The sequence below is a fragment of the Sphaerodactylus townsendi genome, linkage group LG04 (genome assembly GCF_021028975.2).
Source record: "Sphaerodactylus townsendi isolate TG3544 linkage group LG04, MPM_Stown_v2.3, whole genome shotgun sequence".
In the NCBI taxonomy this organism is placed as follows: Eukaryota; Metazoa; Chordata; class Lepidosauria; order Squamata; family Sphaerodactylidae; genus Sphaerodactylus; species Sphaerodactylus townsendi.
In genome coordinates, this window is record NC_059428.1 from 137,649,425 (window position 1) to 137,673,127 (window position 23,703).

Sequence of the window (23,703 nt, forward strand, 5' to 3'; positions counted from 1 at the left end):
TTTCCATTTGTTTTTTAAAAGACTTGCTAAATAAGTGATCCCAAACCATTTATGATGATCAGTATTGATAATAAGTTTGTCACAGTTTCTGAATGTTCTCCGTGGCACAATCTAATTCCTTAACAGGGCTAAAAGCACAACAGAATTACAATAGAACACATAATTGCTTAAATGTCTGCATATTTCTTCTGTGAGCGTAATCTTGGTAACAAAATCTGTTGCGAGTACCAAAGAGAATTTCCATAACTTCATCTGTTGAGATCGGAACCCAGTAATCACACTGTCATACTGCAGAGAACAAGAATGCCACCACCCCTCTAGCCTGTGTAAGAAGGAAAGATCTGTTAGACTGCAGTAATTTGAAGCTTTTCACAGTCCCAGACGCAGACTAATGATTTTTCAGTGAACTAAAAAACTGAATGAGTGATCTGAACCAGTTCAGGCCTGAATTAACCATTCGGTATTTTCCTTATTGCCCTGACCTTGGTATCCCAAGCTGGCTCCATCTCTTCAGATCTCAGAAGCTAAGCAGGGTTGTCCCTGGTGAGTATTTGGAAGGGAGACCTCCAATGAGCTGGAGGTAAGCAACAGCAAACCACTTCCAAGCATCTCTTGCCGTAAGTCAAACGTGACTTGACAGCAGATAAATAAATATATGTATTAAATACTGATTAGAAAGGATTTTAAGGGTGTGTCAAAAGTTAACCACGATGAATTCTGATGACCCTGTACATTAATATAACAAAACTGGGAGGGGAGAGGTGCAATAAATGAGTACGAAAAGTAAGGCTGCTTATTTAGGCAATAACCATTGACCATGTTTGGCCAGTAGCTTATTTGGAAAGGACAAACAAAAAGATCACAGGATTAGTGATCGGCATTTTGATATTGTTGGTTAACCTCCTTTGGCTGGTTAGGCATATTTCAGAATAAATTTGGGCAGTGAATGCCAGCATACCAACCTTCTACTTACGATAAGCCTGGGGGTGACCATGGACTCAGCTTTGTTGCTAGAGGACCAGTCGCCAAGGCCACTCAGGCGGCTTCCTACCATCTGCATCAGGCGCAACAACTGGCTCCACATCCCTCCCATTCCGACCTGGCCACAGTGATCCTTGCAACAGTCACCTCCAGACTGGATTATTGTAGCTCGCTGTACGCTGGCCTTTCTTTGTCTGTGACCCAGAAACATAAGCTCATTCAGCAAGCGGCAGCCAGGCTCCTTACCAGATCATTCATTCATTCATTCATTCATTCATTCATTCATTCATTCATTCATTCATTCATTCATTCATTCATTCATTCATTCATTCATTCATTCATTCATTCATTCATTCATTCATTAGATTTGTAGACCGCCCCATCCCCAAGGGGCTCTGGGTGGCGCACAACAACATCAACATATATACAGTTTATAACAAAATAAACAATTATTACATGTACTAAAATCCATTAAAACCATTAAAACAGCAGTCAATATAATAATAACAGTCTGGAGGCGTCCCATAACCCAATTTATTAAAAAGCCTCCCCAAAAGGAGGGAACGGCCGGACTCCTCCTTGGGAGGGTAACGTAGATGTAAACAAAAAGAATGGTAAAAGTGAGTAAAGTCAAATCATCAAGTGGAGACTGGATCACACTGGTTCTATACCAACCTCATTAGCTGCCAACTGAGTACTGGATCATATTCAAAGGGCTGGTATTAACCTTTAAGTCTGTGAGCAGTCTTGGACCTACTGCCTCTCCTCGTATGGCTCCATGAGATCCCTCTGCTCGTCAGGGGGTAATCTGCTGGAGGTCTCCGGCCCAAAGGATGTCTGGCTGGCTTCTGCGAGATATCAATATCTACAATGATGTAACGTTTAAAAAACAAACAATGACAATTCGCGCTGCATCAACCGCTCTTTATGTGAACCAAAGTGGATAACATAACTGTGAATGAAGTGCAATCTATATATATAAAAAGCTAACCGTGACTTTGTTAGTCACGCTCTAACTCAAAAACGGCTTGGCCAAACCAAATACCAGGGGTAAAGCATAGTTTAACATTAGGAATATATTATCGTCCCCCTGACCAAAGCGCACAAGAGGATTCTGAGATGGAAAAAGAAATTAGAGAGGCCAACAAAAGTAAAAATGTCGTGGTAATGGGAGATTTTAACTACCCCATATAAACTGGAAAAATGCATGTTCAGGTCATAGTAAGGAGAGAACATTCCTGGATATGCTAAATGACTTTGGCTTAGAGCAGATGGTTGTAGAGGTGATCCTAGTTCTAATTCTATGTGGGACCCAGGATCTGGTGTGGGAAGTCAGTGTTGTTGAGCTGATAGGAAACAGCGACCACAATTCTGTCAGATTCAGTATCTCTGTATGCGAACAAGTGACAACTACTAATGTAGTTACATTCGCCTTCAGAAAGGGAAATTTCTCAAAGATGAGGGGGACAATGCACAGGAAGCTGAAAGGGAAAATCAAGAGAGTGAAAATGTCCAAGATGCTTGGAGGTTATTTAAAAACACAGTCTTAAAAGCTCAGCTGGAATGTGTTCATAGGTTAGGAAAGGCAGCCCAGTCCAAAAGAAAGCCACCATGGTTAACAAGGGACGTTGAGGAAATTATTAGGAAAAAAAAGATGTCTCTTAGAAAATGGAAGTCCAACTTAACTGATAAAAGAATACCAGAGAACACAAATGGTGGCAAAAGAGAAGCAAGTTAGCTGTAAAGGAGGCAAAAAGGATTATGAGGAGCATGGCTGTGAACATCAAGACCAGCAACAAACAGTTCTTCAAGTACATCAAAAGCAGGAAGCCAGCAAAGAGAGCGGTAGGCCCGTTAGATGACAAAGGAACAAAGGGTGTGCTAAAAGATGACAGAGGAGATTGCAGAAAAGCTGAATGAATTCTTTGCATCTGTCTTCACCCAAGAGGAGGTGAGGAAAATTCCTGCACCTGAACCAAAGAGAAGCTTCTTAGGTGTAGAATCCGAGGAACTAACCAAGATAGTGGTAGACAAAGGAAGAAGTTCTGGCAGCCATTGATAAACTAAATGCTACCAAATCCCTGGCCCAGATTGCATTCACCCAAGAGTTCTTAAGAGCTCAAGCATGAAATTGCTGATGTTCTCACTTTAATATGCAACTTATCCTTGAAATCAGGCTCCATCCCTGAAGACTGGAAGATGGCCAATGTCACACCAATCTTTAAAAGAAGGAACTAGGGGGGACCCGAGGAAATTACACAGGCCAGTCAGTTTGACATGTGTTCCTGGCAAATTAGTAGAAACTGTCATTAAAGATAAAATTGTAAAACATGTAGAAAAGCAAGACCTGCTGTGAGAAAGAGTCAGGCATGGCTTTTGCAGAGGCAAATCCTGTCTTACAAACTTACTAGGTTCTTTGAGGATGTAAACAGGCATGTGGATAAGGGGGAACCAGTGGACATTGTCTACTTGGATTTCCAAAAGGCTTTTGACAAAGTTCCTCACCAGAGACTGTTGAGAAAACTCAGCAATGAAGGAATAAGAGGGGAAGTCCTCCTATGGATTAAAAACTGGTTGAGAAACAGGAAGCCAAGAGTGGGTGTAAATGGGAAATTCTCACAATGGAGAGATGTAGGGAGTGGTGTCCCCCAAGGATCCGATATTGGGGCCAGTGCTCTTTAACCTATTCATAAATGACCTGGAAGTAGGGGTGGGTAGTGTGGTGGCCAAGTTTGCAGATGATACCAAATTATGTAGGGTGGTAGAGAACCACAAAGGATTGCGAGGAGCTCCAAGAGGACCTTGATAAATTAGGTGAGTGGGCTAAGAAATGGCAAATGCAGTTCAATGTAGCAAAATGCAAAGTGATGCACATAGGGGTAAAAAATCCAAACTTCACATACACACTACAGGGGTCAGTGCTATCAGTCACAGACCAGGAAAGGGATTTGGGCGTCTTAGTTGATAGTTCCATGGGAATGTCAACTCAATGTATGGCAGCTGTGAAAAAGACAAACTCTATGCTGGGGATAATTAGGAAAGGAATTGATAATAAAACTGCAAAGATTGTCATGCCCTTATATAAAGCCGTGGTGCGACCGCACTTGGAGTACTGTTTTCAGTTCTGGTGGCCACATCTCAAAAAGGATATTGAAGAGATAGAAAAAGAGAAGGGCAACGAGGATGATTGAGGGACTGGAGCACCTTCCTTATGAGGAGAGGCTGCAGCGTTTGGGACTCTTTAGTTTGGAGAGGAGACGTCTGAGGGGTGATATGATTGAAGTCTATAAAATTATGCATGGGGTAGAAAATGTTGACAGAGAGAAATTTTTCTCTCTTTCTCACAATACTAGAACCAGGGGGCATTCATTGAAAATGCTGGGGGGAAGAATTAGAACTAATAAAAGGAAACACTTCTTCACGCAACGTGTGATTGGTGTTTGGAATATGCTGCCACAGGAGGTGGTGATGGCCACTCACCTGGATAGCTTTAAAAGGGGCTTGGACAGATTTATGGAGGAGAAGTTGATTTATGGCTACCAATCTTGATCCTCTTTGATCTGAGATTGCAAATGCCTTAACAGTCCAGGTGCTCGGGAGCAACAGCCGCAGAAGGCCATTGCTTTCACATCCTACATGTGAACTCCCAAAGGCACCTGGTGGGCCACTGCGAGTAGCAGAGAGCTGGACTAGATGGACTCTGGTCTGATCCAGCTGGCTTGTTCTTATGTTCTTATGTTCTTATCCTGTGAAATTCGGCCGGAACACTGCTTGACCAACCGAGCGTGTTTTACGCTCCTTTCCCGACTGAGGCACCCCTCCTGTGCCTGGACATCCTCCTTCAAACAGTACCCAGTGTGGTGCCTGCTGCCCAGGCCACCGCTGAATTCTTCGCCGAGATGCCGAAACCTCCTGCTGCCTCCAACTGACCCGCCCCCCTCCTAGACCAACCTCCCCCTCCTCCCTCCACGACCTACTGCGCATGCCTGCCAGAACCCTTCTGCACACTCGCCCATCGTTTCCAGAAGCCTCGCCGTGCCCAGACCTCCTCAAGCTGTGCATGCCCTCCATCGCAAATGCCCACCACCGCATATGGCCACTCCTAACTCACACAGCAAGCCGAGCCAATTGCGCGCCAGCAGCCCCGTCCCCCTTACAGTTTCGCACCCTCACAGACCACGCCAAATCATTTGCTCACCAGGACCCCGCCCCTCCCATCGTGAACAATTTTCCCGCCCTCCGCCACCTACCCGCCTCATTTGCGCTCAGCAAGCTTCCACAGCGCACTGCCTCCGCGTGCTATGATCACCGTGGCCCTCCACAACCTCACTACTGGGCTCCCTCACAGCCACCACAACTCCTCCGGCTGCCCACCCACCACCCACTCCCTCTCATAATACCACTCACGTTTGTGTGTGAGACGTTGAGGGGAGTTTCCCCCCCAACCTCACACAGGTAACCTACATTCTTTGTTACAGAAATTTCTACCCTACAAACCCTGCACTCTCACACACATTCACTTCATCCTCACACCCTTCACTCCGACCTACCCCATACATTTCAACATCACAAAAGCTATCACTCACCCTCATTATGCACAGCTCTCTCCTTTCACTTACTCTCTCACACACTGAACTGCCCCTCACACACACACAACTCTCCAACTCCACCACCTTCTGTTCTCTTCCTCTCCTCCTTCACTCTGACCTACCTGACATTTCAACATCACAAAACCTATCACTCACCCATAGCTCTCTCCCTTCACTTACTTATTCCTTTCCTACTTCCTACAGACACTGAACTGGCCCTCACACACACACACAACTCTCTAACTCTACCACCTTCTGTTCATTTCCTGTGCACATAACTAGGATGTTCACCTTCTCCCTCTCACTTCCTTTATACTTTTCTCCCTTGCTGTACGGCACTGTGAGCAACCCTTTCCAAAACCAAATGCCCAATCTGCCACACAAAACCCAGTTATTTCTTCCAAAACTTCAACATGCCAACCCACTCTTCCACACACGTCCACCTTCTTCCTCCTCAGATCCCTCACTACGACCCACCTCACATTCAAACAAAACATTCACACACCATCAACCAGACTACTTCCTGACCAGTTAATCAACCATTTTCTCCACCGCTTTGTGACTTCCCTGACTCATTTCTTTCCCAATTACCACAGGCAGTTCCCACACTGTACCACACAAACAACTCTCCTGCATCACCACCTTCTCTGTCTTCATCATTAACTTCCACATAACATTGTACTACAGCTTCTCCCTGTCACTTACGTCATACTCCTCTGCTTTGCTCTACTACGGCACTTCTTCCCAACCTTTTCAAGACTGACTGCCCAGAAACCACCAAAGAGATAGCCACACAACTCCCACGCTATTCCCATTCTCACACATAACGCCTGCCCGGGTGACTTTGATTTGGTCACAGTTCTCTCATTAATCTCAGTAATCTCTCACCTTCACTCTCCTCACAGGGTGCCTAGTCTGGGGAGTGGAAGGAAAGTGGTTTGAAAGCACCATTCATGCTCAATACAGCACAGAAAAGCAGGGTCAAAATCCACACCTTTCTTCTTCCACCTCTTCAGTACGTCGCAGTACCCTAACCCACCTGTCTGAGCCACAGCAACGCGTGGCCGGGTCTGCTAGTAATAAAATATTCACAAAACAGTTGTGCAGTTTTTTCAGGTTGGGAATCTATCCCCAATGTCCTTAAAGAGACAAAGTCTTTCCGTTTCCCAAAAAGTCTATGAGATAATCCTGCGAACCCGTCTGCACGGAATAGATGAATGGAGTACGTGTTCTGTGCCGTTTTAGATCATTCTTCATCAGATATGATTCTCGTACTTATCAGCCATTTCTGGGGTCTATACAAAACCAATATGTTTATTATGTGAGATAAACTCTACACTTCCAAAAGATCCACGTCACACCTTAACTTTATACAGACTAACTGTTGTCAATTATTAATACATTCATATTTTCAATATTATTGACTTTTTATACATTTTAACAAATTTTAATAAATTAGTTTAAGACCAATTTTAATACTTGCAAAATATATCTCTTATTTTTTAAAACCACTATTAATAAATTATTTATCAAATTATAAAAATTAATATTAATTATTATTATAAAATGTTATAAATACATTTTAAATACTTACAAAAATTTGTGGTCAATCTGTCACATCTCTACAATTCCCCTCAAGGCTTTCTGAATCATATTCAACCATAACATCCCTTATATTGCCCTTGCATTAATTGCTATCAGCTGTGTTGGAATGAAGAAGGTTCTTAAGGGTACATTTCTTAAATATGGAATTCACAAATAACATGAAAAATCAATTTCCTTGTTGAGACCATTATTTAAGTGGTTTTTTAATCTATAAATCCACTTGGTCTCCCATTGCAATAAATGTTTTTTCACATTCATAATTCTACAATCTGGAGTATCACAATGGTATAGTATAACCGCCATCTCTGCCATCTATGGGTGTTTTTACTGTTTTATTGAGTACGACTGTTGTTGGTAGTGGTTGTCTTGGTTATTTTGGCTGTTGTTTGCCGCCCTGAGCCCTGTTGGGGAGGGTAGGATATAAATGTGAACATAAAAACAAAAAACTTCACTCTCCTATGTGAACATAAAAACAAAAAACTTCACTCTCCTATGAAGGCATCTTTCTGACTCTTTCAGCTATATTTGGATCTGATTTGTGCTCTTGTCTATTTCACCTTTTCTGAAACTGCCTCTCTGCTTTCATCCTCGTCTCTCTCCCTTCTGTTTTTTAAGTCCAGTTAGTGTTTTGGAGCTCCCTGTTTAGAGCCATGCTGTTTTATTCCTGATGGATTCCTTACAGTGTCCAACACTTTTGATGTAGCAGCAGCTGTTGTTCAGAAGCCAGGAGGGCAGTCAGAGTATTGGACTGGGATGGGGGGGTCTGGAATCCAACCCTCAGTATTGCCATGAAGTGTGCCTGGGCCAGTCTCTCTCTTAGCTGCATCTTGGGATTGATGCCAGTTCTGCATAGGAAGAGACCGAAAGGGGAGTGGGTTCTGCAGGTGTACAGGCATTTTCTCCCAGAGTCAGAGAAATCAAGAAATTATTTTCATCTTTTCATGCTGTTCTCTATTAGTGTCACTTCAAAACAAAACAAAAACACCACAGGCTGCCCACCGCTTCTTGAAGTTGTTCACAAAACACATGCCAGGTAGCAGTTATAGGGTCCAGCCCAAATCATGGCCTTAGTAAACAGCATAACATTCAACAACCCTCAACAGGACCGAGAGAATAGTTTTTACTCCTACATGTTTTAAGCAAGGGTACTTGCAAGTTTATCTTGTGATACAAGAAGAAACGTCGTCCCAAAGAATTTTTCCAGGCTCATGTGCGCAAGGTCAGGGCTCCCAGTTGGATCGAGGTATTGCTGCAAAGAGAAGGGAGTGACCGTGAGATGTGAGTGTGTGACAAGCTGGAATAGACTTCAGGCATCATAAAACCAGCTGTTCAAGTCCTGCCACTCCCCACCCCCCTCACAATATGAGCATGTCCAGCTGGTTCTGTGTAGGGTCTTCTCTCTTCCTTGGGGTGAATTCTGCTTGATGTTTGGGACCAAGTGCGTTTCTGATCCACCTGCCAGAGAAATAATCCAATGGCTTGTAGATCACTTAATGAGCCATTTACAGCTATGTTTAAAAGTGCTGAATAGACAATTTGTAAAAATTATATTCTAAGACATTTCTTTCTGTGGATCTATACTGTGTGTTGTTTCAAGAGGTTTCGGTACTCTTATTAATGAATACTGCATGATTTACTTATATTTCCTTCATTTACGGCAATGGCTATATTTTATACTATGACCAAGCTTAAAATGCGTTCACATACAGTTGTCCATATATATTGGTTCCAGTGTGGTGAATATTAATTTCTTGGCCAAAGATCTGCTCTCTTCTAGGAGAAACTGTTTAGCTGGCTATGAGTAGATGGACATGAAATATTGGTCTGGTGGAATAATTGGCAAGATCTCCCAGAGAGGGTATTAGCATATAAATAGCAGATGCAATGACGACCATCACAGCTGAGTACATTTAATTTTTAGTTTATAAGACAGAATGGGTTTTTAAATGCATAGTCATCAAGCCTGCTGAAAGACAAATGAAGTTTAGCGTTCGCTTATCCGAGGATGCGGAAGAAAAACCGAGCCTGGCGTAGAAACACCTTCAGGAGAAGGATCTATCGGGGTGGAAAGGAGGTGAAAAGTATCTGAGCTAGCAGCGCATAGACCTCAGTTGTAATACCTGAGCAGTGTCAGATGCTGCAGACCCATATCTGTGACTTGGTGGCTGTGCAGCCTCCTCAGATGTGGGCCGTCTGCTTCCAGAGCCTGTTCTGCCAGCCCTCCCTGGTAGCAGCAGCAGCACAGCTCATGAACCCTGTTGTGCTCCCTTGCCAGTGCAGTCACGGGCACAGCCATTGCAGTAGACAACCAGAAGTGCTGTTAACGCTGACAGTCTCTTGCGCAGTATTTCTGGCAGCTGCCACCGCGCATCAATCGAAACGTTGCTTGTGTGTGTTAGCCCTGTTTCTGAATGCAGGTCATTACTTCATGACAATAAGCAGAAGCATCACAGAGTTGACACGGCTCAGTCTTCTCCCTCTTCCTCACATTGTGCTTGATCAGTCATTCAGGTACCTGCACGTAATTCATGCGATCTCTCTTGCCGGTGACTCCTCTCCCCTGATGTTTAGGAGATCCTTAGAGCCAGAGGCTGCACGCGTCCCTGGGGATGGTTCCCCATTCCCCACGCTGTTGGTGAAAAGGTGCACTTGTTCTGATGTCTGTGTGGGGGGAGAGGCCATTTTCTAAGTGAGTCACACAGGCAAGGAGAAATGCACAACACCGCAGCGAAGTCATGACAAAGAGTCCCGTGAATCGCCCAGTTGTCCGGTAGCCCTTGCAATGGTGCGGGAGTGTGATGTTGTTCCCCCACCACACTCCCTGAGAAGCAAGAAAATAAGTTTTTGGCGCAGAAAGCTGGACTGACTCCCTCTAAAATGTGGCTGTTGTGCAGTACTGTGGACTGTGACTTAAAATAGCAGTTTAGGGTTGTGTGAATTCTTGCTGTAAGTTGTGTTCTCGTTTGCAGCCATAGAATAAAGTTGAGAGTTGGGTGGGTGCAAATCTTGCCCCTGCCTCTGTCCTGTTCTTTGCCACTTGTCTTCCATCCTCCTGGTGATCCAAGTGGTCCCCTGAACTGGTCCTGAGGAGGAGGAGGAGTGACTCTCCTGCCTCCCCTCATGATGTGACTTTCCCGCTGGTCACAACCTGAAGACCCATCATTTTCCTCAAGGTTTTTTCAAGCCACTTTGGTTTATTCTTCTTTGTGAGATAAAGTACTTTTATTTACAGTTTGCTGTTTCCTGGGAAATCCAAGCCTATCTATTGTCCCACTCTTCTTTCCCCGCTCCCCCCCCCCCCAAGTTTTGCGAGAAAAGAATAAGGAAAGTATTATTAAACATTATTGATTTATTTAGAAAATGTATATGCCATCTCTCCAAAGACCTACTTGAGGCCGCTTACAACTAAATGTAACTCTTTTGGATAGCTAATTGTCAGATCCTCAATGATGGAAACAACACCTTGTAAAGGACAGTAGTTTATTCAGCATCTTGAGAACAATGTGGAAAAGACAGAACTGACTTTTCGCCCGTTCAAACCGTCAGTAATATCAGTGGAGGTGCACCCCCCATGTGAACCAAAAGCAGAAATATGCAGACAGAGAAATAAACACGCAAGTCCGTTAGAGTTGGCCTGGGCCAACACCTGCTGGAGAAAATGAGCAGAAACACAATACATAATATTCAGCTAAAATCCCTTCCCCCAAGCCCCAAAGCTGTCAGTGGCTCCAACACCCCATAGGTATCCTGACATTCTGCTTCTCCCGATTTGCTTGGACAGGAACGATGAAAGTTCCGAATGAGCTTGGGAGCTCTGATGTGAATAGCGTCCACCCATTCATTATGTCCAGGTAACCAGCCTTCCCAGGAAACCAGATACTGCAAGTGGTTACGATAGATGCGAGAGTCATGTATAGCAGAAATTTCATAATGCTGCTCTCCATTAATCAGAGTTGGTGGAGTTGAAGTAGACTCTGGATGCCACGAATCCAGGAGCTGTGCTTTCTTGAGCAAACTGCAATGAAAAACAGGGTGGATTTTATGCAACTCCTTTGGCAAGTCCAGTTCGGCAGTCACACCATTAATTATTTTTAGAATCCTGTATGGCCCAATGTACTTCAATCCCAATTTAGTGGGCTTGTGAATATCATGGAGATTCTTTGTAGACAGGTAAACCATGTCTCCGACCGCCAGAGGGAGCTTGCGCCTATGTTTGTCGGCTTGCCGCTTGTAAGCAATTTGAGACTTTTGCAACGCTTGACGAATAGCAGGCCACCCTTCAAACAAACTATGGATCCACTCCTTTAATTCCAGTGGAATTGCCTTCCCTTGAGGCAAGAAAGGAATGGGCTTAGCAGAGCATCCTGTAACTATCACGAAAGGTGTCTTGCCAGTGCTGCTGTGAACTGCATTATTATAAGCATATTCAGCAAACGGCAGTAAATCTACTCAATTGTCCTGCTGGTAGTTTACATAACACCTCAAATACTGCTTCAATGTCTGATTAGATCTGTCAGATTCCCCATCAGATTGAGGATGATAGGGGGAGGAGAGAGCCTGCTCGATACCCAACAACTGCAAAATGGATTTCCAAAACTTAGAAATAAACTGAGTGCCACTGTCGGACACTATTTTGTCTGGGGCAAAATGCAGGTGATAAATATGCTGTATAAACATCTTAGCCAAGTGCTGAACTGTGGGTAGTGACGTACAAGGAATGAAATGCGCCTGTTTGGAAAAAGTCCACAACCACCCAGATCACAGTCTTTCCATTGCTGGACAGCAAGTCAGTTATAAAATCCGTAGAAATCACTTTCCAGGGACCATCAGGGGGAGACAATGGCTGCAATAAACCATGAGGTTTCCCCAGAACCCTTTTGACCATGGCACACACTGGGCCATGAATATACATTTCGATATCCTTGCACATGGATTGCCACCAAACTTGCCGACGAATAAGATGCAGTTTTCACAAAGCCAAAATGACCCGCTACCTTAGAAACATGACTCAGATGAATGACATCGGAGCGAAGGGTGGGCGGAACATACAACAGATCACCCTTACACCAAAGTCCATCCCTCGAAAGCAAAGAGTCACCGCCCTAGAGTGAAGCCCACCTCATACACCCGGTCCATGTCGTTTTGGTACTGGCGGTCATATTGCTGCATATGAGCGTTAACTTGAACCAAAACGCAGGAAGCTTTTTCTGGGAACCATCATAACGTGCCGTCAGTCTAACTCGGGGAGCCTGAGGAAACTGCGGGTATCCCATAGGAGGCAACATGGGATACCCATAAGGTGGTTGGAACGGAAACGGTGGTGGCGGAGCTGGAAACAGTGGTGGGGCTGGAAACACGGGAGGCCGAACTGGTGGGGCAGAAAAACCCAGATGAATTGGTTGCACAGGAACCCCAACTGGCTGCACCGGTGCCCCTCCAACCCGTTGAGCTGGTTGTCCTCCATCAGGCTGAGCTGGTTGAGTGGGTTGCCCTCCATTGGTGCCATCGCCCAGCTGCCCTGGAAGTGGTGCCGGCAAACCTCCAGCACCAGCTGGTACTGGCACTGCCCCATCTGCTGGGACAGCTGCTGGGAGACCACCGCCCCCAGCCCCATCAGCAGGTACCTGCTGTAGCTGCGTACGGACGGCATGGGGGCCTTCACGCACCTGGTTGCGTTCCGTTTTTGTGCGAGTGACCGCCAGGTGCAGCTCCATCAAATCCTGGTCCATCTGGTTCAATGCTCTCTGGTATTCGGCCCATTCATTTTCCCAAACCACCTCTCGACTTTGGAAGTGGCGTCACATTTCAGCGTCCCCTGATTTGGCGTTTTCTCCAGATAGCATTTCACCACCAGGTGTTTTCGCCAATGAAGCCGTAGCCCAGGCGGGCCCCTCGTCTAAATCCAACAGAGGAACGGTAGGCTCAGTTGATGTTTGCTTGCGTCGAACTGTAACTCCCGGTAATGGAGCAGCCAGATAATGGGGGGCTGCCGCAGCTTCCAGGTACGGATGCGGTCAGACCCGATGTGTCGTTCTGAAGGGTACCTTGCTGGTGTCAGAAGGCACCCCCTCCTCAATCAGGCTAGCCATGCTGCGAGGAGACAAGGGAATTCTGCATCAAGCTTCTCAATTGATTTGGAGGGAAGCCCCATGTGCAGTGCATTCCTGTAGTCTAATCACAGTGTCACCACAGCGTGCATCCAGGTGTCCAGATCAGCTTTATCAAGGTAAGGGACCATCTTTCAGGCTAAGCTGTTGGGAGAAAGGTGATGAATATGAACAAAGTAAATAAATAAATCGAAGATTAGCAATATTGTTTGGTTGCCCAGCAACCCCCACAATATCCTTTGAGAGGGCAGATGTTTCTTAAAGTTACAGGGAATGTTTCTGTTATTTTCGGGGGATGGTTAATCGCCAAGGTCTTTTTCAGATTTTAGATTCTTCTATAAACCTGGCATGTTCTGCAGATTCAACTAGTTCTTTTTTTAAAAAAAAAACTTTTATTTATCCTTAAAGGAGTAACATTAGTATGCAGAACAACACTTCTAATGTTCAACTGCCAATTCTCTGGAATATACAATCATAATAAAAATAGGCTACTTGCAGTTTTTGAGTTGAAGTCTTAAATAAACCATTTACTAATAAAATCCCAGGGTTTCAGTTTCGTCTCTTTACATATTCAGTGTTCACAATCCCAGTACTGATTTGTATGAACCCAGTGCAGCTACAGCCATTAACTCTATATGGCATTTTAATCTTTTCCCCTGCTCATGATGAAGAGAAGCAAAGTCCACTTAGAGTATTTTGTACTGCAGAAGGAAGAATTGCTATTCTGGCTTTCGAAATAATTTAGTGAAATTCAACCAGGCTAGCTGATAACAAATAAGTGCATGTTTTTACATTATAATAGGGGGAAAGATAGAAATGTTAACGAGGTATAGGGTTTTTTTTGTTTCAGTAGCAAGTGTAGACACCGAGTTCACACCTCACTGTCAAGTTCTATACATAGTTGTAGAACTCAATCTGGTAAATGCTTCTGCACGCGTAGCTGAGACTCCACGGACTATAATGCGGGAACTGTATTTTTAAACACTGCAGTATTTGGATCTAATGTGTAGAAAAGTAAATAGTGCATCAAATTCTAATATAAAAATGACAGTGCATTCTGACTAATTCTACTGAAACTTCAAATTTCCCCCAAACACAGGAGTTCAGTATAAATAGAATAAAATGGTATCAAACCAGTAATACTACATTGGGAAGCAAAGAAATTTTCACTTAAAAATCCTAGTTTATGTAAACAATTACGTAGATAATATTGCATACATGTTGCATCTGCTGAAAAACCAAGTAAAAAAGCCCAACTACCTCAAATTAGCTATTGGTTACAAAAGGAGCTAAGATTTGTATGTCAAGAGCCCAGTAAGAGTTTGCAAAGCACCCCTGGAGGTTGGAGGGTAGCGTGGGCGTGTCCCTCCAGAGCAGCCGCCATCCCCGCAGCCGCCATCCCCCCTTTGCCCCACCCCGTCGGGCAGAGGGGGTTTCCCTGCCCAGCGCTGCTGCCTCCCGCAGCGTGAGAGGCAGTGGCACCAGGCAGACCGCGGCTGCCATCTCTCCTCTGCCCCACGGAGTAGGCTGCTGCCTGCTCTGTCGGGCAGAGGGGGTTTCCCTGCCCGGTGCCTCCCAGCGCTGGAAGGAAAGGTGAGTGGAGGGGCCGAACTGGTGGCGGCTCCTCTCCGGCTCAATAGATCTTCGGGTCTATGGAAAACGGGTCCAAATGGCTTTTTGGCAATATTGCTAGAATGCAGCCACTGCAGCCCTCCCCAGCACTTAGGTGCATGCCAGATAGGGCACCAGTGTCCTAGTGCCACTGCCACCGCTGGTGTAGCAGGGGAAGGCAGGGAGCAGGGGTAAAGGTTGCTGACCCCTGTTCTAAGTGTTTTATCATTTCTCGTGTGAGGCTTGGTTCTGCTTTAATTAAGCTCTCAATAACCTTGTATAAGTCGAAGGCCTTTATGTCAAGTATATTGATAATCCAAGGGAAAGACAAGTCTGTTTCCATCGTCATGCAGTCATTTAATAAACCATTCCTCAGGGTGCCATACGTCGCCAAAACAACTTCAAGAGCACAAGCCAACAAAGAGACAAGGAAGATGTTGTTGTTCAATAGTTTGCTGAAGTTGTGAATTGACAGCCGTTTTTCTTCCGATTTTAAGATAGATTCCATCACTCTATAGTATAATCGTACTCCAAGTCTGTACCTCTGTGATCCAATTTCAATACATCCTTGGCCAATTGCTTCAGCAAATTTCTGTTTGAAGACACATCTAAGATTTTCCACTCTTTCCAATACATTTTGCATAGGATTTGCTATGCAGTTATTAAAATAGGAGGCAAGGCTGTCTGACGGTTCATCACTTGCTGAGTTTAACATCATCATTAACTGCTGAATAGTCTTCGTGGCAGCCCGGGCAGGGGTCTGTGGAAGTGCACCTGGGGGGTTTTCATCGGGATTATTTTTTGTTGGTGTTCTCTCCAACTGCAAACATCCTGTGTGATCCTGTAGAGTTTCATCATTCTCCAGAAACAATCTGGCATCGTTATCCTTTCTGCTCAGATACATTTCTTCATATTTGCTTGACATGCTCTCAACCTCTGAAAGTCCACTGGAAATTGTGATGCCCGTAGAATTTAGGAATGGACTAAAACTAGTGAAGTAAACATTTTTCACCTCATCCAAATTACGACCATGTTCTTTGCAAAGCTCCTCAGTAATCTTTATATCTGTATCAGTTTGTTTTGATGCACGTAAACTTCAGCTCTGACGTCTAGGAGTGCGCATCGAGCCATTAGCAGACAAAGCACTGATGGCAGATTTGTATGGTTCCTTGAGTGCTGCAGGAGGCAACAGCTTGATAAAATAATCAAGAACACAAAGCAGCAGCTGGAAGGAGATAACCAGATTCAACTAGTTCTTGATTTCAGTCTGTTCATGGCTTCAGTCTGAATTTGCCTGCTCAGCTGACCATGTTGAGAATTAAATATATTGGAGCTAAATTACATATGAGTGAAGTGAAGCAAATTTGTGCAGCCCCCAAGTTGCATTGGGGTGAAGGATGGGGAGGGGGTGTCCACTTATTCCCTCTCTGGCTGTAGTCTCCTGTAGCATCTTGAAGTGTTCCTGAAGATCCCTCCAAACCCCCATAAACAGGTTGGGGGAGGGGCCTGCAGGGTGGAGGCACCAAAAACCACAATTGCAAACTTCCTGAATTTGCAATAGCACAGAAACCTGCCCATGGTTTTTAAATAAGCTGCTTAATGGTGTCTGCATGCCTTTTTTTCCTAAACAGTTACCTGGACAAATTAAGAAAAATATCAACTGTTTAAAGTGATCTAAGAACCAACCTTTTATCTCAAAGGGCTTACTTCCTCATACTTCGCCAAGCAGTTAATTTTTTTTTTTACAGGGAATACAAAATTTAATTTTAAAAAATCCTCTCTGAATTCAAGGATGCAGACAATAAGCATAATATTTTATGAAAATGACCCCCATATTTAAAATCTGGCATTATGCATTGTAGCACCAAGTCCACATCTACCTTTTAGAAAATTAAAACACATAAATTCTGTTTAGTGTTTGATATGCAGTGCTCTAGCTGAAAGCTATAATAGCCCTAAAACCTTGGGTTGCTTTTCACCTTTCATAAATTCCTGGGTAGATTCTATACAAAAAATAATTTTCAGCTCCGTAGCTCATTGTTATTCAAACGTGATTGATCGTCGTCATTTACTCAGTGAGGAAGTTAAGTGCTCCTGTCATTTCTGAAGAGTATAATTGGGACGTTTCACAGGTCAGCGCTAGTGACAGGTTTCCCTTTTGATTAGTGTTGGACTGATAACAAAAATTACAGTTTCCCATGATTAATGCTTCCTGTAGTGCCTAAATGCACCACTCATGGATTGTGCCTAAACAAAGTGAATTTGCATGTGATTATTTCTCCGTGAAGCTTTGCGAGGGTATCAGAGTTTGAGCCCTTGCAAGTAGGCAGGAATGTTGATACTCCGGCACTTGCTCCTGGGGAATAACTATGCCGTTTGTATGTGTGTGTCTCTCCGCCCCCAAATCCTGAGTCTCTGCGCATCAGTAGTCAACAACAACAAAATAAAATCTACAAAAATGTAGATTGTCCGGGCCCTGCGGGACCTTGGGGAGTTCCGCAGGGCCTGTAAGACGGAGCTGTTCCACCGGGCCTTTGGAGGAACCAGCCGCTAATGGTGCCCCCTTTCTTCAGCCCTGACATCTGGGCCACCTGTCATCTAATGAGACTCGCCATGCCTCCCTCTTTAAGGGGGAGGGACTTTTTACTATAGGAATGCTGGACGCCATTTTAATTTGCTGAGCTTTTTATATAATTGGAACAAGAACTGGAAATTTTTATCGCTGCTTTAAATGTTTACTTGTTTTATATTGTATTTTTATATGTTGTACACCGCCCAGAGCCCTTCGGGGATGGGGCGGTATAAAAATCTAATCTAATCAAACAAATAAATAAATAAATAAATAAAGGCGTTGCTCAATTTTTTTCAAATCTGCCTATCCAATTTTTGTGGATGTGCCACACTTTACATACAGCTTTATTGAATGAAATCAAATGCAGCATGTCTTGAAATTCTTTGCCTAATGAAATTATTGCCGAATGAAATCTTGCCCACTGGTCCCTTTTAAAAGAGGACCTTGCAGACCATGTTCTTGGTTTGAAAATAATTCTGAATGAATTATCTTTCCCTGTACCTGGACTGGAAATGAGCCTGCTGTTTGTAAGTTTCATGTTCCTGTTTTCTGAAATTTCTTACTGACTCTGTTATATCTTGAGAGGAAATGCTTTAAATCATTTCCTTTGAATGAATATGTAGTGCCCCACCTAAGCGTTCCTTGCCTGTGCTCAGATGATCAAACCTTCCCCATGTTTGCCCAGTGGTGGATGTCTGATGTTAAGGGTTTGAATAGAAGAAATGGAAATTCTCTAAATTTTTGGTCAGGATTGGAGCTATTGTTTACAAATCTCTAAATACCAACTTCACCCCAATTTTTTTTAAAGAGTAAAGTCTAATTGGATTCTTCCTGAAGCAAGCAGTTTATAAATATAAATGTGGAGAGGGGTGCTATCATATGGTCCTTGAGAGAGAGAATAACTTCAGTATCTTACTATCCTCATGGTGATCTACTTGACAAAGTATGATTGGTGGCTTGATTTCCTGTCGAAAATTACAAGGGGTGTGTGTGTGGTGCTTCTGTGTGTACCCTGCAGTAAAGTCTGCCTTTGGCGACTGTAGTGATGCACTGCTGACCCAGCAGCACCACACCGCGTGTAGAGTACAGAAACGTTGGGGCAGCCAATGGACTCCACTGGCCTTGCTGGTGGCACCAGCACCCCCACTCCCTCGGCTATCCCCCCCCCTGCCTGAGTCACGGGTCATGAGACTGTCTGGCTCAGTCACCGGGCGCCCAGGGACAATGGTCTTTGCCCACCCCCAGGTGTGAGAGGATTAGGCTCAGGCAGCTTACGCTGCCTCTCGCCTGACAGTAGCCAAGGTGAGATCATGCATCACATGATGATCTCCAGGTCTCCCGGTCTCCCGCTCATCTCCCTACCCACCTCCTTTACACGCCCACAAGGAAACCCTAATAAAAGGTGCGAGAGACCAGCACAGGGCAGAGTTGTCAGGATCACGAAATCCCGCGCTTCCTGTTGCTGACGCTCTCCGCCAGATGAAACCTCCTCCGTGTCTCGCCTATTCCTTAGCGACGACCCTGCGGGGTTGACTACAGGCGACACACATTGGACAGTAAAAAAAGCTAATTTGGAGACTTCTTCTTCTTCTTCTTCTTCTTCTTCTTCTTCTTCTTCTTCTTCTTCTTATTATTATTATTATTATTATTATTATTACTACTACTACTACTACTACTACTACTACTACTACTACTACTACTACTACTATTACTATTACTATAATTAATTAATTGATTGATTGATTAAATATACCGCCCCATCCCTAATTGATGTGACTTATATTAACTAAAGTGGTAAAAGGCCTGAATTCCATCCCATATAGAGTGCAGCTTAGGGAGCTGGGGATGTTTAGTCTGGAGGAGGAGAAGGAGAAGAGGAAGAAGAAGAGGAAGAAGAAGAAGAGGAGGAGGAGTTTGGATTTATATCCCCCTTTCTCTCCTGTAGGAGACTCAAAGGGGCTTACAATCTCCTTGCCCTTCCCCCCTCACAACAAACACCCTGTGAGGTGGGTGGGGCTGAGAGAGCTCCGAGAAGCTGTGACTAGCCCAAGGTCACCCAGCTGGCGTGTGTGGTAGTGTACAGGCTAATCTGAATTCCCCAGATAAGCCTTCACAGCTCAGGTGGCAGAGCTGGGAATCAAATCCGGTTCCTCCAGATCAGAGTGCACCAGCTCTTAGCCACTGCTCTTAGCCACTACGCCAGCCACTACGCCACTGCTGCTCCCCAAGGTTAAGGGGTGACATGATAGCCATGTTGAAATATTTGAAGGGATGTCATGTTGAAGAGGGAGCGAGCTTGTTTTCTGCTGCTCCATAGACTAAGGAGTAATGAATTCAAGGTGCAGGAAAAGAGATTCCACCTGAACATTAGGAAGAATTTCCTGATAGTAAGGGCCGTTAGACAGTGGAATATACTGCCTCCGTGTGTGGTGGAGTCTCCTTCCTTGGGGATTTTTAAACAGAGACTCGGTGGTCATCTGTCAACAGTGCTTTGATTCTGTCTTCCTGCATGGCAGATGGTTGTACTTGATGGTCCTTGTGGAGTCTTCCAGCTCTATGATTCTACCATGAAGATTGACCTGAAGGCCATTGGTTCCTGTGAAATGTGGTGGTGGTGGTGGTGGAGAGTGTTAGCACCCAAAAGACAAATAAGTGGACTTTAGACCAAATCAAGCATGAACTGTCTCTAGAAGCTATAGTGTCTAGTTTGAGGTTGTTGTGCTTCAGTCATGTTATGAGAAGACAAAGGTTGTTGGAAAAGGCAATAATGCTAGAAAAAGTTGAAGGCAGCAGGAAAAGAAGACCTAGCATGAGATGGACAGACTCTCTAAAGGAAACCATGAGCCTGCATTTGCAAGACCTGAGCGAGGCTGTTACTGAGGGGACATTTTGGAGCACATGGATTCCCATGACCCAGCAGCTGCTTGACCACACTTAGCACACAAAAATTCCTCATATGATCCAGTTTGCACTGTGGATCCTGCTGCAGAGTGCACTGTTAAGGTTTGATCTAAATGATTCCTTTTCATTCCAGAAGTAGCTTTGGAATTGTTGAAGGAGCATGTGTTGAACCAGGTTCATGTCAGAAAAGAAAGCACTCCTGCTTTTTCTTGCAGGACAGCTTTGCATAGTTTAATAGCTAAGAGGTGTCAGGGTAGCTTTTGTGCATCTCTCACTTCCTAGCCCAACTTTTGATTATGCTTTAGGTTCCAGTGGTGCATCCGTCACATTTGGGGTACTTGTTTAAACTTTGTTGGTTGATTGCAGAGTCTCGGTTCTGAAATGGCAATCAGTTGTTGGGTTAGGGAATTAAATGATGAAGATTCTGCTGCCTTCAACCTTTCATATCCCTTGTGTAATTTTACGGTTAACAGTGTGAATGTTTGACTGCTTCGCCAACATGCTAGTGAGCAGGCAAGAGACTTCACTTGAAAGTATAGTCAGGATAATATGATTCTGTGCTTACATTTTTAAGTGCAGCACATTTTGTTGAGTTTTTAAATCTGTGCTAAGATGGTTTGTCTTGTTAATTGAATATTTTTTGTACTATTTCTGTAAATATTTAGCAAACTCCAGTGTATTTCTGTACTAAACTCTGGAGACAGAGTTCTGTGAAGGTGTTTTCTTGAACTGATGCTGCTGGAGCTGTGTGTGTGTGTGTGTGTGTGTGTGTGTGTGTGTGTGTGTGTGTGTGTGTGAGAGAGAGAGAGAGAGAGAGAGAGAGAAGTTCACAGAGCAGTAAGTGGTGGATAAAAATTTATGAATCTGTAAACTGTAACATGTATTTTTGTTCTCCTTTATTCTGTTTACGATATGCCTTCTGTACATATTCTTCATACTCTGTAAATGTCAGGAGTTTTTTGATTTTGAGGAGGGAGGGGCTGCGGCCAAGGATGCCGATGGTCCTCTGTTTGGCCCCAGCTGTCCCCCGTTGCAGGAGCCCTGATAGCCTTTGACTGCTCGAGAGGCTGAAGCGCCATTGTCAGGCAGAGCAGAGGATGCTGAGCTGGCTTCAGGGCAGCTTCCTGCATTCAGGGGCAGAAGGCCTCCACAGCAGAACCACAGAAAATCAAGTAGTTAAAGTTGTGTACGTTGAGGAAATCCTCAGGTATCGTAGCACTTTTCTGACAAGGTATGAACTAGCAGTATAACTTTTACAGATACTGGTACCACTAAATGTATTACATATTTTTATAGATTTTAAAAATGAAATAAATTAAATGCGGTGTTGGGACTAGTGCTAGCGATCAGCTGAGACAGCATGGGAGACCTTTGATGACCTGATGGATAATTAAGTGATAGGCGCCTGCCCTGCTCTAATAGAGACCGCCTGCGTTCCCCGCTCAGCTGTATATTTACACTTTGGCTTTGGTGCTTTGATGTTTTATTGTAGACGAAAGCCTCTGATGACAGCAGCAGCGATGATGAGGAATTTGTAGAAGTCCCTGCAAAGGAGGGCTATGAGCCCCACATTCCCGACCACCTTCGGAAGGAGTATGGTGAGTTTGACCAGCTGTGAAAAGCCTTGCCCCTGAGTGTTGCTGCTGTGGCAAAGTAAATAAGCAGCCATTATGAGGTAATAAAGTGACCAGGCATACAGGTAATCTCTCTGATTGCTCTGAGGAAATCATTACATGGATGGGGGGTGTGGGGTGGGGGAAGAAAAATAAATATTCTCTTGGAGGCAAGTTGGGTCAGGGGCTGGCTTTATTTCCTCATATTCCACTACAGCTTTGAACCAAGAACTAGATACAGTCATGTGCACGTGTGTGTGAGAGAGACAGAGAACTGTTTATACAGGTGCATAATACAAGGTACATGTTTGTGACTTGCAGTTGCTGATTATCACCTGATGAAACAGGATAGGGTTTGCATTAGTTGCTTCCAAGGATGCTAAGTGCTCAGCAGACCCACCACTACACAGGGCTTCTGAAGCAGCTTTCTGTGGCTCAGCTATGATCCCATGTTGAGATAGTAAGAAGAAAGAAAGAAAGAAAGAAAGAAAGAAAGAAAGAAAGAAAGAAAGAAAGATACTTGTGACTTTGATTTGTGTATTTTGGTATTTTCCTTTTCGTTATTAATAACCTCATTTGACCAGTGTTCTTTCAATGTTTTAGTCCTCATTATTTGCCAGGTTCTGGAGTGAGGAATGATATTTTGCTCCATTTACTCCCATTTATTGAGCATGGATCCATCTTTCCAGTTTTCTTTTTTGTCTGCTTCTATACTTAAAAGCTACACAGTTTTCTGTATATTACAGAAAGAGAAAATGGTTCAAGAAAATGTTGAGGCCCTAATAAGACGGAGTTGTTCCGCCGGGCCTTTGGAGGGACCAACCACTGAAATGGTGCCCCCCCCCCCAGTTGGCTCTTTACATCTGGGCCTATAATCTATTGGGACTCGCCACCCCCCCCCCCGGGGAGAATTTTAAAAATGGGGTTGGCCGGACGCCTCTATTATTATTATTAGCGCTGTTTTAAAGGTTTTAGTAATCTATTTATAATTATATTTTATACTGTACACCGCCCAGAGCCCCTCGGGGATGGGGCGGTATAAAAGTCCAAACAATAAATAAATACCGTATATACTGGCGTATAAGACGACTGGGCGTATAATACGACCCCCCCACTTTTCCAGTTAAAATATAGAGTTTGGGATATACTCGCCATATAAGAGTACCCGGCGTATAAGACGACCCCACACTTTACAGATGATTTCCCAGGGTTCAAAAGTAGTCTTATACGCCAGTATATACAGTAAATAAATAAATAAATATAATATTCTGTCACTAGATATTTTGCTTTGCCTAACTACCATGGAACGTACTAAAATGCTGCCATGCGAAAAGAGCTCGTGTCTCTTTCCAAGCGGCTTCCTTTTCAGGGAAGCATTTTTACTGTAGATGGATCAATTCATATTTTGTAACATAAATTATTGCCCCGTGTCTTCTGCTATTTGTCATCATGTAAATTACTGGAGAGAACTCGAGTCCCACATAAACTTGCCGTGTTTTGGGAATGTTAATTTTTGCAAACATCTGTCAGGGTTATTTGGTTCAAAAACATCTCAGTTCCCCAAAGCAGAAGAGTTAATTATTCCCCCTCCCCCCCGCTCCCAGCAACATGAGTTAAAATAGCCTTTTCGCCTTCATGCGTATCTCCAAATCCCAATCGGAATGGAATCGCCATTAAGATGTTCATTCTCATTAATGATCCTTACAATTCTATATACTTTATTT

At 44.1% G+C, this 23,703-nt stretch overlaps 1 protein-coding gene across 1 annotated transcript in view; it reads left to right on the top strand.

The window, feature by feature from the left end:
• UVSSA (UV stimulated scaffold protein A) overlaps positions 1 to 23,703 on the top strand; it is an 87,642-nt gene that overhangs the window by 16,952 nt on the left and 46,987 nt on the right. Inside the window, exon 8 of the mRNA XM_048494310.1 lies at positions 21,859 to 21,964. Coding sequence (XP_048350267.1) covers positions 21,859 to 21,964 — 106 coding nt within the window. The remainder of the gene's footprint in view (positions 1 to 21,858; positions 21,965 to 23,703) is intronic.